Below are 13,916 nucleotides of genomic sequence, written 5' to 3'. Positions count from 1 at the left end.
GATTTAATTTAACTGCACATTTGTGATTATGGTCATGAACATTTCCATACTGTACAGTGATCACATGTTCATACGTATGTTCACATGCATATTATTGCACACCATCTGTACACATTTATGTGTCTGGCAACCAACTTCATGCAAATCTCTAATGAACTGATGGCTTGAGCGCTGCCAACTACATCTGAGAGGGAATACGTGCATTCAAATGGTGGCTGGTTAAAGTTCAAAGAAATGTCCTTATTTAATGAGAAAGCTCAGTAACTCGATTTGGTTATTCATATTTAACCATGTTCCCTAAAAGAAAGTGTATTTTCAACCAAACCTTTGACTCGTTCTCATTCACGGGGCAAAAAGTAGTTTGTCAAAGCCGCTGGTGTGGCTCATTAATACAGACAGCGAAGACTGAGTGGTCACTTTGAACCTGCTTTGAGCAGGGATAGCTCAGTAGGTAGAGTGGTGGCCCCATGATCGGAAGGTTGGGGGTTCCACTGAACGGCTACCCTGAGGTACCCCTGAGCAAGGTACCATCCCTACACACTGCTCCCCGGGCGCCCAATGGCTGCCCACTGCTTCACAGGGTGAATGGGTTAAATGCAGAGAGGAATTTCCCCACGAGGATCAATAAAGTACACATTTATTTATTTAATCTTGTTTACAGGTCCAAAGACATGCATGCCAGGTTAAGTGATGATTCTTTATTGGTTGTGGATGTGAAGTAGATCAAGTGCTTAAAGAGTGCAGCGTTGCATGAATGTATAGTTAAATGTGGCTCATAGTCTAAAGCTCTTTGAGTTGTCTGATTGGTTAGAAAAGCATTCTGTTAACGGTGGGGCTTCATTACATCAAAGACGCCTAATTACTCCATTTGGTTTTAATGGATCCAGCCCTGAGGTGGAGGAGAGGTCACCAGGTGAAGCCTTCCCAGAGTGGTTACTGCCCATCTCCTCCGGGCTTTTTTATTGCTTATACCACAACCAGCTGGAGACTCTTTCTGCTGCTTCTTTTAGCCATTGGACAGCTGTTTTCCTCTTATCTGTAATGTAATGTAAATATGCACATAGCTTGAAAAGTGTTCATTATATTTAAAAGCACATGCTCTGGTAATCCTAGTGTGTCTGTGTCTGACTGAACTTAAATCGTGCATGGAAACAGTGTCAACATCTTTTCATGTACGGGTTTAGCCATCATACCATCAGACAGTAATAATGTCTGCCATGGCTGTGGCGTTATACCTGCAGCACCTCTGAGAACATGCTGGACACCTGACTGAATCAGCTGAGTTTGATTACAGTAGGATCAGTTGTCTTAATAATTAATTGTATTGGTTGAGATGGTGCAGTAGTGTTTATTTGACAGCTCAGTCGTTTAAGCTGAAGTGTTGATTATTTCCTTTCTTTTTCTTTGCCTGAAGCTGTTTGGGGATGTGAAAGCCATAAATGCAGTGGAGTTTTTCATCATCGCTGAGACATATTGATGTTTCACAGCATGTGATGGGTGAGATTTTTGTGGAAACAGCCCACCAGCTGCTTCTGGGTTCCACTCTGATAATGATTTTCTAATGGAGGCACATTTATAAAGCTCTCTCCGGAGAGGCAGGATGCTGCTGCCTCGCCCTCTGTTTCCATCCTGCTCATCTGTTTGGGCGTGTTGAATATTTTCCATCAGGCAGAGAAATAATCAGCACAGAGCAACGTCTCGCACAGGAAGAGCTGCGTTTCTTCTGCTTTGTTTCACGTGTCAGGTGCTCAGGAATAGAAAACGGATCAAGATTTTAGACACAAAAGGAGAGTTTGCTGCAGCATGACAGAGCCAGAAATACAACAAACATCATCATGTGTTTTCTCCAAGTCGACAAATCTCATAAATATACCTAAACTAACGCTGATCACATGCCACTACTGTGGATTAAACCTTTATATATCTTATTCCTCTGAGCTCCGTTATCGTCCAAGAACTATTAAAAACGCATCAGTGAGCCGCACTCTTCCCTCGGGTGATATAATACTTCATCACTATGAACACACACTGCAGTTTATTTAAACCAGACCCACATACAACCTCACATGAGTATCAAATGTGGATTAACCGCTGCTGAAAATACTCCCCATCATACACACTCCTTTTCTTCCTGTTTGAGAAAGGAACGTTGCCAGGTTACTGGTGACCTATTTAGGGTCAGGCTTTGCTTTAGATTCAAGCTAAATAAGCACATTTTTAACCATGACAAGAGCATCCTTTTAAATAAAGTCTCATTTATGCATTTCAACCATAGACTGTAAATAAAAGATGGGTGTAGCCACTATGATGTCATCCACTGATTTCTAATCTCTGAGAAATTAAGACTGAAATTAAAAATGCTCTTAAAGTCACTGACAGAACAAACACAGCCCAGAGGTCCAGTTTAGCTGAGGTGAAGCCCAGCAGACAGCTAGCAGCTACAGCTAGGACACCAATCGAGTGGCCAAATGTCAACTTTCAAGCCGCAACAGAATCCCGAGTTATATCGATTTTTAACTGAGCAGCAACTCCGGGAGCTGAAAAACCGAGCCGATGTTAAAGTGCAGTTCCTCCAATGGTCAGTAGAGGTCGGCTTCAACTGTGTGGCAGTCCCCATAGACTTCCATGTTGGGATGTTTAACTTTAACATATTTACATGAATAAGACTGCTGCATGTGGTCTCTATCAAAAGTTAATTTTTCTGGAGGTCAATTTTTTTTAAACTTATCCACCTGGTTTTTGTCATTACTTAAAGTTCAGGGCGTAGCTACTTTGATTGACAGGAGGACGCTCCTCCAGACATCTGCAGCCCCAAAAGCTGTAACTCACTTTTAGCGTCAGTCTTGAGTGGACATGTGGGGAAATGCAGTTTTTGGCGGGTTGTTTTCAGGTGCACACGCTGCAGTTTGACTTTCTGTCCTTCTGCTGTGCTTTTGTGCTTTTCCTCACTGTTTGTCAGTTTGTGAACCTATCTGCATTTTTTCAGCCATTCCTTGTCTTTTTGATCTTGTTGCTTTCTCCTTTAATTTAGTTCCTCTCTTGCTTACTTTCTGGACTTCTATTATGCGCATTTATCCTGCTCATCTCAGCACCACCATGTGTTGGTCTAAATAGCTCACTAGTGACATGTAGGGTAAAGACAGAAAATAACAGGACAGAGATTTGATGCTTTCTATGAGATCACAACTATAATCTTCAGGATCCACGGCTGGCTGCGATAACAGCTGTATGAGATATACAAAGTAAGAACACAGGCTCTGAATTAGATGTCACAGCACACACTGAGACGGTGGAGCAGCAGACTACAGAGCCCTCTTTGGTGAAGGTGTGCGGATGTTTTAAATGGCTGTAACGTAAAAACAGCTTTTTAAATCAATGTATATTTCCAGTGCTGTGAAAATAGAGGTGATTGTGATGCTTTTAATAAACCAAGCAGGCTTCATAGCTGTAGATCTGTGAAATGAAATGCTGTATGAAGGAAACAGCGCTCTCTGCTGGCACAAACCTGGAAGGTCAGGGATGAGACTGCACATAAAACTAGAAGGGCATCTGCTCTGCCTCTTAGTTCCTGTCAAACAGATGCTGTTCAAACAGTGGCTGCTCGTATTAAACATGCCCAAAGTTTCAAATAATGATGTCAGTCTATGTGCAAATAATTCCTGCAGGGTTTTTCTATTTATACATGTCATGGAGACCAGTTTTGCCTTCTACTGACAGAAGCCCCTCCCATTTGCTGTTTAAACCTTCTGTTTACAAGGTCAGCCTATCAGAGAAACGTTAGCTTAAAAGGGGAGGAGTTATTTTATTTTAAACAAATGATGACTAGAGAAGCTGCACCAAGGCTTGGTATAAAATAAAGAACGATTATTTTGAACTGTGCATCATGCAAAGCTGTGTGCTAATGTGTGTTACTGAAGCTGATGGCAGTTGATGATGTTTTGTTTTTTGCATTAGCATTTGGGGCGACCGTGATTCAGGGGGTTGGGAAGCTCATCTGTTACTGGAAGGTTGCTGGTTCAATCCCCCAGCTCTCTCTGTTGTGGTCGTTGTGTCCTTGGGCAAGACACTTTACCCTACTGGTGTTGGCCAGAGCGGCCGATGGCACAATATGGCAGCCTCGCTTCTGTCAGTCTACCCCAGGGCAACTGTGGGTAGAATGACAGACTACTCACACCAGTGTGTGAGAGTGAATGAATAGTGGAATTGTAAAGCGCTATATAAATGCAATCCATTATTATTTTATTGGAGAGCTTATTTTAGATTAAAATGATCAAATCATGTGATATGTTTTATAATCTGTATTTTTATTGCATCATTCCAGCTTTTTTGACGCAAAGCTTTTTTTGACGCAAAGCTTTTTGCATGCTGTTTTATTTGGAGTCAGCTTTGTCTCATTTGAGTGTCTCAGCTCTCTCTCTCTGTCAGGAAGTGCTGACCAAACCTCTGAAAAGAAATATTCACAGTATAATATATGAATGAGGTGGATGTATGCAATACGCCTTCGTTGTTGTGTCTCCTCAGGCCAGAGAGGACATCATCGGGCTGCTGAAGTCCGAGAGAACCCGTCCTGAGACTCTGGAGGCCCACTATGGCTCGGCTGTGCCCACCAAACCCCTGCAGGCCCTGCAGAGAGACGCCCTGCTCACCCACAGTGGCAGCAGCACAGATGATGTGTACGAGAAGCCCATGGCTGAGGTCAGTGAGCACACTGATAACTTTCATTTCATCATTTAAAAGGAAATTACAAGTTTTTTACACTGGATTAGAGCACACAGTGGCAAAAAAAGTGCATTAATCTCAAAGGTACCGAGCTATTTTAGGAATAAATAATAATAATAAAAACAATTATTTGATGATACACTGTTGTAAATGAGACTGTGAACTGAACCTAAACTAAAAAGGAAACGTCGAAGCTTTGACTGTTGAATACAGAGACAACACATGATTTATAGAGGAAGGTGGAGTAACCACAGCTTGAAATAATGTCCTCACTGTGCTCAGTCAGACACACACAGAGTAAATTAAACTTATATCCAGCTATAAAACAGTTATTGTAAAACTTTGGTTTGGAGTTCTTGAAAAAAAAGAAATATTGAAATTAGATCCTAAAGTGATTCTCTGGTGAGCAGAATGGCAGCAAAACCTGATTTTCCATGCTCGGTGAAATCTGCGGGTGCAGTGGAGGAAGAAAGGCTGAACAAATGTGCAGTAAGCGTGACAAGTTTTGAATTGTGTGCAGAGAGTCTCTCCCACAAGTACAATCTCACCATAACCATGGCTAATGGTTTGTGATATTGTGCTGGCAGATGCGATGTTAGAGAGCGGGTTGTTGTCCATAATGAGTGTTGACGCGTTTTGCCCTTAGTTGGACCGTCTGGAGGACAAACAGAAGGATACGTACAGACGGATGCTGGAGCAGCTGCTGCTGGCTGAGAAATGCCACCGCCGCACCGTCATGGAGCTGGACAACGAGAAGCAAAAGCACACCGACTTCATCAACAAGAGTGACGACTTCACCAACCTGCTGGAGCAGGAGAGAGAGAGGTGAGTTCAGGCTGGCTGGACAAAAGTACCTGTTTTCTTTTAGATTGCTTACTTTGGCATGAAAAGAGCTCAACAGTCTCAAATATTGAAGAAAAAAGTTAGTTAGTCTGCCAAAACCAACAAAATGAGTCCATCTCTAAAACTCAAAGCCATGTGGTCCCTGAAGAAGATAAAAGAAAACGTTTAAAATCAGCTCAAACTATGATGTTTAAAATGAAGCTGGAGGTGGATTACTGCACCTTTTATAAGCTGCTGTGAACTATTTTTAGCAGCGGTTTAATCAACATTTTGTGGTCTTGTGAGCCAAAAACATAATCTATAACAACTGAATCTTTATTGCTTTTTAAAGTAATGCATTACTCTGCCTACTCATATTTCTCTGCTTTTATTAGTTTTGCATTATTCCACGGCCCCGTTGTAACTTTTGTGCCTCTTTGCGTCCCCTTCTGCCTTTGTGATCCTTCTTCAGGTTAGTTCCTGTTTTATTTTGAAGGTTAGCTTTTGTGCCTCGTCAGCTGATAATGAAAATGCTAATAAAATGCCCACATTGCTGATTATTGTAAATTATTGGACTAACAACTAAGCCCTTGTTAGTTATAACAGCTTGGAACATCTGTACCAAGATGCCAAGAGCGCACGAACCAATTCAATTTTCAATTGAATTTTATTTATACAGTGCCAAATCACAACAAAAGTCGCCTCAAGATGCTTTATATTCCAAGGTAGACCCTACAATAATAGAATATGTGAAAACCCAACAATCATATGACCCCCTATGAACATGCACTTTGGCGACAGTGGGAAGGAAAAACTTCTCTTTAACAGGAAGAAACCTCCGCCAGAACCAGGCTCAGGGTGGGGCGGCCATCTGCTGCGACCGGTTGGGGCAGAGAGTAGGAAGACAGGATAGAAGGCATGCTGTGGAAGAGAGCCAGAGATTAATAACAAGTATGATTCACTGCAAAGAGGTCTATTAACACATAGTTAGTGAAGAAGAAACACTCAATGCATCATGGGAATCCCCCAGCAGCCTACACTTATTGCAGCATAACTAAGGGAGGATTCGGGGTCACCTGATCCAGCCCTAACTACATGCTTTAGCAAAAAGAAAGGTTTTAAAGTTTTAAGACTAATTTTAAAAGTAGAGATAGTGTCTGTCTCCTGAATCCAAACTGGAAGCTGGTTCCACAGAAGAGGGGCCGGAAAACTTAAGGCTCTGCCTCCCATTCTACTTTTAAATGCTCTAGGAACAACAAGTAAGCCTGCAGTGTGAAAGTGAAGTGCTCTAATGGGGTGATATGGTACTACAAGGTCATTAAGATAAGATGTTGCCTGATTATTTAAGACCGTGTATGTGAGGAGCAGGATTCTGACTTCAGTTCTGGATTCAGCTCAATTAAAACCTGCAAACTCGCTGTAAGCGTTCATGGTGTGGTTTCAGATGAGTTGTTTATGCCTGAATTTGCTGTGTATTGTGAAGGTGGCGCATTAATCTCTCCCTTTTCTTTTAAAAAATAAACACCCCGCTGTTAAAGTTGATCCAGGCCATCTGTTCTCAGGCGCTGCTGCATTCTATCAAATGACCAGCAGGGGGCAGCTCATCGGAACTCCAGTTATTCATGGGAACACAACGGCCAGCGATTGTGATGAGTTAATGGCTTTGGTTACACAGGCCTACAAACCACTCTGCAATCTCCCTGGCCACCACTTGATTACTCGCTTTTCCCCTAGCAACCAGTGGGTTGCCAGGTGGTCGCAAACCAATCTCTAGGCCTGTGTGATTTAAATACAACATAAATTTTACCTTAGAGTGACAGAGGGTTATGCTCATTGGCTAATGACTTGAAAATCACAAGCTCTTATCCAATGAGCACGCAGTCACCTCAGTTTCTAGTCAGATCCGCCTCTCTGCATGTCAAATCCTGTTTCAAAACACCTAGATGGTGGTGGGGAAAACGGTCAGCTCAAGACTTCATGACCTGAATTAAGGGGTGACTATGAATATTTTTTTCATATACATTCAGTTTCTGTTGGTTTTTCACCCTGTGTTTCTGATTGTTTGCTCCACCTTAACTGTTTCCACCTGTGTCTTGTTTCCTAGCTGCTCTCGTCCTCTCTGTCTTTGTTTGATCAACTGTGTTCCTGTTAACTTTGTCCCCAGTGTGGTGTTTGGATCTTTGTTGATTTTTAAATTAAGCTTTTCTGCTTTTATTAGCTAGCTGAATCTGCACAAATTTTCTTTCAGTAGTTTTTAGTATTGGGACAAAGCTGATAGTAAAGTGGGTGAAAACGAGGCCACGGAGCAGAAAAATGGTGAGATTCTACTGTAGAAAGCAGTAAAGCTGGGACTGCATCATCACGCTTACAAGCCTGTCCATATCTGCCTTGGTTACCTGCTGAAAATGAAAGCTAAATTGCTAAGAGAGGGTCAGCGTTGCTTTCTATTGAGCTTTGATGTCATGTGGCTTACAGAAAAAGCCCTGAAGTTCAGTTGAAGTTCACCCTGAAGTTAGTGATGCAAGTGCATATGGACACACACACACAAAGTATTCTGCAAAAAAAATAAAGAGCAAATGGAAGGATCATGAGCTGAAGCTGCTCAGCTCTGCTAAAGAAAACCCCAAACTTTTTAATAGAAAAACTTAAATTTCAATCCTGTGCTCAGTTTGCTGTGCTGAACAGCTTCAGCTTCTAGCCACACTCTTCAAACTAGAAGTGCTCATCACCCCTTTTTGTTCCATCTCCCACATGGATTTTTAAAACATTTTGAAATCAAGCTATCATGACAAAAGTAATGCGATTACACCAAACACTGCCGGATGCTGAAATCATTTGATGTTATGTGTAATGTTTGTATTTTTAGAAGTCCACCAAGCTGTGATCTTTCACTCCATGGGATTAGAAAGATTTGCAGACTCTAGGGATACGTTTCTTAAAAGATGATGAGAGATGAGTTGTTCTTGAAAGAACGTGTGTTCTGCAGATGCATGTTTATTTGGCCAGGTTAGATAAAACCTAGAGCGGGGTTTTAGATGCTGTCTGATAGGCAAGGTGGTGAAACATGCCTTACAGAGTCATCGCAAAAACAGAACACGCAGCAGCGACTGATGTGAACTGATGTGCTGCATTGCTTTAAATACTGTTAAAGCAGCAACTTTGCTTCTGACATAAAACTGCAAAAGTGAGTTAATCCCCATAATCTCCCAGTTTTTAAAATGTCCAAATTAATGTCTTCCTCATTCGCTTGGTTCTCATTAGCTTTGCTTTTAGATGCAGCAGGTAAGAGGAAAAAGTCAGTGTAGCTGATAAACAACATTTGCTGTTTTGTTTTTTTTTTCTTTTTTTTTTTTTCTTGGAAAATGGTGTGGGAGGCGGAGGAGACCAAAACTGGAGCTAAAAGAGATTGAATATTACTCCAAATGAAAATGTCAGTACACTTAATGTGGCTCAAAAAAGCCTCTTCACAAAGTGGTTCCAACTGTTTGATCTCCATAAATGATTTCCTCCTTCATAACAATTATGTTAAATGAGTTTTTTAAAAAACAAAAAAACAAAAAACAAAATAAAACAAAAAAAAAAATCATCAAGAATTGGCGTATTAAGCAGCAGATGCCGAGCAGGGCGGCTGTAGCCACCCGTGGCAGTAAAAATATGAATTTTTACATAAATGGTTGTACTAAAAGAACAAACAGGATTTCTGTGCTTCATTTTTAGTGAGTGAAACTCAACTTTTATATAACTGTTGGTCTGTTTCTTGGCAGTAATTAGCAGATAACTGTTTTTGTACCTGCACATTTTATGATGGCAGCTTTCTTTTGGTTATAAAATCAAGCAATGGGTGGCACTGTGGTGTCTTTCCATCCATCCTTATAGTCTGATTGGAGGCCTTATCTGTACAATAAGAACATTTTTTTCTTTCTTTTTTTTTTCTTTTACATAATGGAATTTTTTTTTATTTCAGTTTGCAACAATCACTAAATCCAACTAAATAGCTTGTGTAAGACTATTTAAAAAAACAAGGAAATGATGACTGAAAAGGTTCAAATTCTGACTTTATGACATTTTGCACATTGTAATTCACGTCTGGGCTGCTTATGGTTATGAATGCTCCAAATAAAAGCAGAATTTATGATGATACAGTAGGTTTTATACATGGTGGAAAATGGTTGTCACTCGTGAGCTTGTTTGGTTTGGAAAGTTTAACTCTGGCCTCCCAAACTGAGCATCAGAAAACGTGTGCAGTGATCTGATAAGGTCTTTGTTTGAGGCGTGCTGATGGCTCCAGTGACTGACCTCCATTACCCAACATCAAAACAGCCCAAATGTGAGAGATGGCATAAGAAGATCTGCACAGTAGAAGATTTCAGCTGCTCCTCATGCTCCATAAAAACTCTTAACAGCCCGAATGTGGAGAAATGCTTCACCGAGTCTCAGATCTGTCTGCATGGCTCATAGCAGCATCTTTCTGCTTGCTTTCATATTTTCAGTGATGGTTTAAGAATCATAAATATGTGTGATACTGGCTGTCTTCATTATTGTGGGGCTTTTCCATTCCTTTTTTTTCTTCCTCATTCACTTTTTTCTCATCAGCTTCCTTAAGATGCAGCAGGTTAAAGGAAAAGTCATAAAAACCTGATTCACTTAGGTTTGTAGCTGATAAACTGATTTAACTGTTGGTTTTCTCAGAAAATGGTGGAGGAGGAGACCTAAACGAGAGTTAAAAGAGAGTGAATGTTACTGCAAATTAACATTCAAGTAAACAGAATATGGCTCAAAAAAAGAGAAAAGACCATCTAAATGAATTAAACTCTGAAGCAGTGGTGCCTGCTCAGTGGTCTGCAGGTTGAAGGACAGACCTGAAGTATAACAGTGAAGATGTTCAGGTGTATTCAATTTTTTTTTTTTAGAGAGCTGTTGGTTCAGTTTCATGGTCGTTAGGAAGTTTTCAGACTCTGTGTCTCTAACGTCGCCCTGATCTCACCTCTCCCCTTGCTCTGATAACACATTCCTGCTGGCTGCAGTAAGCGTGTGGATTCGCATCACCAACATGTCGACCCTGATGATGTCATTCCCAGCAGAGATCCCGCTGGCCGATTACAAGGCTCTGTTTGCGTAACAGTCACAGACCACTACAGCTACACAAAATAAGTGTCGAGAGACCAGCTTATGAATCTGTTGACTCTGGAAGGCCCCCACCAAAAACAAGCTAAGATCCTTCAATGAAAACATGTCCACCACAGTGCACCAGCAGGGTTTACATCCATTTACTTTGAGCTACGGCTGAGTGTTTTGCCGAAAAACCTGCCATTTAGAGACTTGATCTAAGCAATAAATTTAATTCATTTGGCTAAAATAAAACAAACCAGGGCTGCAACCAACCAAATGTTTATTAACTAATGAAGGAAGAAATGTCCAAAAGGTTGTGATGTAAAAGTTAACTTTACCTCACAGAATCCAAGCTCCAGCTCTTGTTTTGACCTGTTGCCTGCTGGATGATTTTCATTAATTTTTTTAAAATGTATTTATGGAAACGACTTGTCATCATGACTGGTACGTACTATAGAAATACAAATTTCAGTGGCTTTGATGAAGGGGAAAACTGTTATCCATATAATATCGTCGATCTGCATCGATTCCTGATGGGGGAATCCAACAGTCTCGGCAACATGGATTTGTCAGTTTTCGTCATGACCACCCAGAGGGCCCTGAGCCCAGTGTGGTTATGGGTTAATGTGGTTTGAGACATCGACGTTTTGACCGATAAATCAGGCTTGTCTTTAGAAAAATGTAGGTTTGATTCTCTGTAATTTCACAGTGGTGGAGATTTTCCAGTTTGTGTCAGAACATGAACTGTGCCTCCTCTGTATCAAAGCGTGCCTGTTGACGCGTCTGTTCAGCACGTTAATGGTAATTACTGCAACTATTATTAGCTTGAGATCAGCATCTCCTGGCCCGATGTTTGCTGTGGGCTCAGCCATGCTCTGGTTTATGGTTGTTTGGGGCTCTCTTCCTTCTCTGTGACAGGCTTCGGTTAGTGCTGAGGCTATGAATAGACCCAAACACAGAGAGAGGCTTTCTGCAGAGCCATCATCTGCCAACAAGGCAGCAATGACAGATACTGTGTCCTGTGAGCATGGGGGAGCAATCAGAGTAAAATTTGGGAGGAAGGGAAGAATTTTAATGTGCAAACACGCATTCAAAAGCTGCACTTTTGAATGCGTGGTACGATTTTAATCTGAAACAAATTTGTTTTAAGTCTAAATGGTGTAAAAGCCTCAGAGCTTTTCTCATGTAGGCTCAGGATAGATGGTTGATATCTAAATGGATGTTCAAAGCAGTGGAAACTCCCAAGATGGTTAAAACCAGGGCTTTTCATATACTGGGGTACAGCAGGTGAAGTGACACTTCAAACCTGAGTGGAGCTCTTAGCTAACATTGGCAGCAGGATTGCTATGCTCGCTAACCACAGATGGTCAAAAAGATGGAGGTGAAAAGTGAAGGCAGAAGTGTCTTGAACTAGGCAGACGTTGTAAAAAGACTTGAGCTCTTAGTCTCTGGCCTTCAGTAAAAACTTTATGGGCTCAGTTTTTTTTTTTTTTTTTTTTTTTTTTTTTTTAAATCTTACAAAATGTGGTTTTGTATTTTACCAAGATTTATTTAAAAAAGCGAATTTTAAAAAGAATAAAACCTTAATAAACATTTGCTTGCCAGATGTTTGGATTTGAGGAATTGGTGCAGAGTCTGTGATGCGAATGCTGCGTTGAAGGTGAAGCTTTGGTTTTTACTGGTTATTGAATGTTTCCAGTGACTGTAAGAACGAGACTGTGGATGTGAGCATGCTTCCTGTCAAGGATGTCTGGACTCCTCCTTAGACACCGGGTCAGAAGCTCAGAGTAGATCTCCTATTTTACTTTAAGGTACCCGCGGAGGTGGTTCAGCATCTGACCGGGACACCTCCCAGGTGAGGTATTTTAGGCATGTTGAGGTGGGATGAGGCCTGGTGGCAGTGACCAGAGAGACTGTATCTCTCAGATGGCTGAGGGACATCTCGGTGAGAAATTGATAACGTATCAGCTCTTTGAGCAGAACTTATTAAAAAGTCCTTGGTGATATTAATCCCTAATCACATGAGAGTACTTCCTCATTTTCCTCTAGTATTTCCTACACTGAATGGCAGGATAGGCATTTGCTTTTTCTGAACTTAAAAAGAAAGATTACATTCATGGTTTTTATTCATTTAAAATACAAAGCTGAGAAAGCAATTTCCCAGATCTCTAAATTACAAACATCCAACAAAAGTGTAAGTATCGAAGCCACAAAACACAGGCAGTTACTGTACAGTGTGGCTTCTTGTTCCTGTGGTATTTATGTATCACATGCATTTGGAATAATGAAGAGCTGTAAGCATCTGTTAGCTCTTTGCACTGCTCATATTTGGCTCATTTAGCAGCCTCTGCAGTGCAAACCACAGGCCTTTTCTGTCTGGAACACACACACACCCACACCCACCCTTTAGCCACTATGGAGAAATATATTATTATATCTATGTCCTTTCGCTTTGCACGATACCAGGGGATTATAATGAGAAAGGCTGTGCAACTCTGGCATTGTCCTCTCCCAAACAAAAACTCCCGCCTTGCATTGTTGTCTTGTTTCTGTGGAAATGCTGCAGGGCTGCATGGTGGGTAGCAGAGGGTTAAAACTGGAGCCAAAGTAAAGATGAGGAAAAAGAAATCTGAACTTGAAAGTGGACACGTTACGTGAGTCATGTCACCTGCTGTCTAGTCGTGCCTCCTTCCCCAGAGGGAAAGCAAAACAGTGAAGAAGATTTGAGCCTTTCCTCCTCCCCCCACTTTGGTGTCCAAACAAGGGCAGGGCCTCTGTGTCCATATATGGATGGGTGGATGACATCACCATCCAGCAGAGCAGTGCTGTTTAGCACGACATCCACCTTTCTCATTGTCCTCCAATGAGCTGTTTGGAATGTGATGCCTAATTTCCAGTGGAGTTGGGGCCCCTCCTTCCTTCCCTTCCCTCTCTGACCCCCCCAGGAGACGCTGAGCTGCAGTCTGGCTGCTACTTTTAAAAACACCCTCAGAGATGGATCAGCAAGCACTGCAGCCCAGCCGGTGGGTAAGTTCAGTTTGGAGGGGAAGAAGTTTTTGACCCTGGAGGATAAAGCTGTGAAGGTGTATGCGTAGAGGTTGGAAGTTTGTTTTTTGATCCAGAGCTCAGCTGATGTATCCCAGTGTCTTATGTAACTGCTGTAAAGCGTCTTTCTCAGACCTGCAGGGACTCATGCAGAGATCAGTTAAACATCTACAAATAAAAGCTCAGTTCTCAGTTTTGTAGGCCACTGTGCAGTGCTGTGC

At 41.6% G+C, this 13,916-nt stretch overlaps 1 protein-coding gene across 6 annotated transcripts in view; it reads left to right on the top strand.

The window, feature by feature from the left end:
* The window catches only part of LOC309689485 (filamin-A-interacting protein 1-like), a 54,392-nt gene that overhangs the window by 30,529 nt on the left and 9,947 nt on the right, over positions 1–13,916 (top strand). For 4 of the 6 annotated variants that reach the window (XM_082505946.1, XM_082505944.1, XM_082505943.1 and 1 more), the window contains exons 3-4: positions 4,522–4,695; positions 5,366–5,544. In XM_082505946.1, the coding sequence (XP_082362072.1) occupies positions 4,522–4,695; positions 5,366–5,544 (353 nt within the window). Of the gene's footprint in view, positions 1–4,521; positions 4,696–5,365; positions 5,545–7,438; positions 7,536–13,590; positions 13,678–13,916 lie in introns of those variants that run through there. The other 2 variants (XM_082505947.1, XM_082505948.1) reach the window with 2 other exon arrangements.

This window comes from Aulonocara stuartgranti (genome assembly GCF_965226115.1).
Source record: "Aulonocara stuartgranti genome assembly, chromosome: 15".
Classification (NCBI taxonomy): Eukaryota; Metazoa; Chordata; class Actinopteri; order Cichliformes; family Cichlidae; genus Aulonocara; species Aulonocara stuartgranti.
Note: the sequence above shows the minus strand (reverse complement) of the source record. Positions and strands in the feature narration are given on the sequence as shown.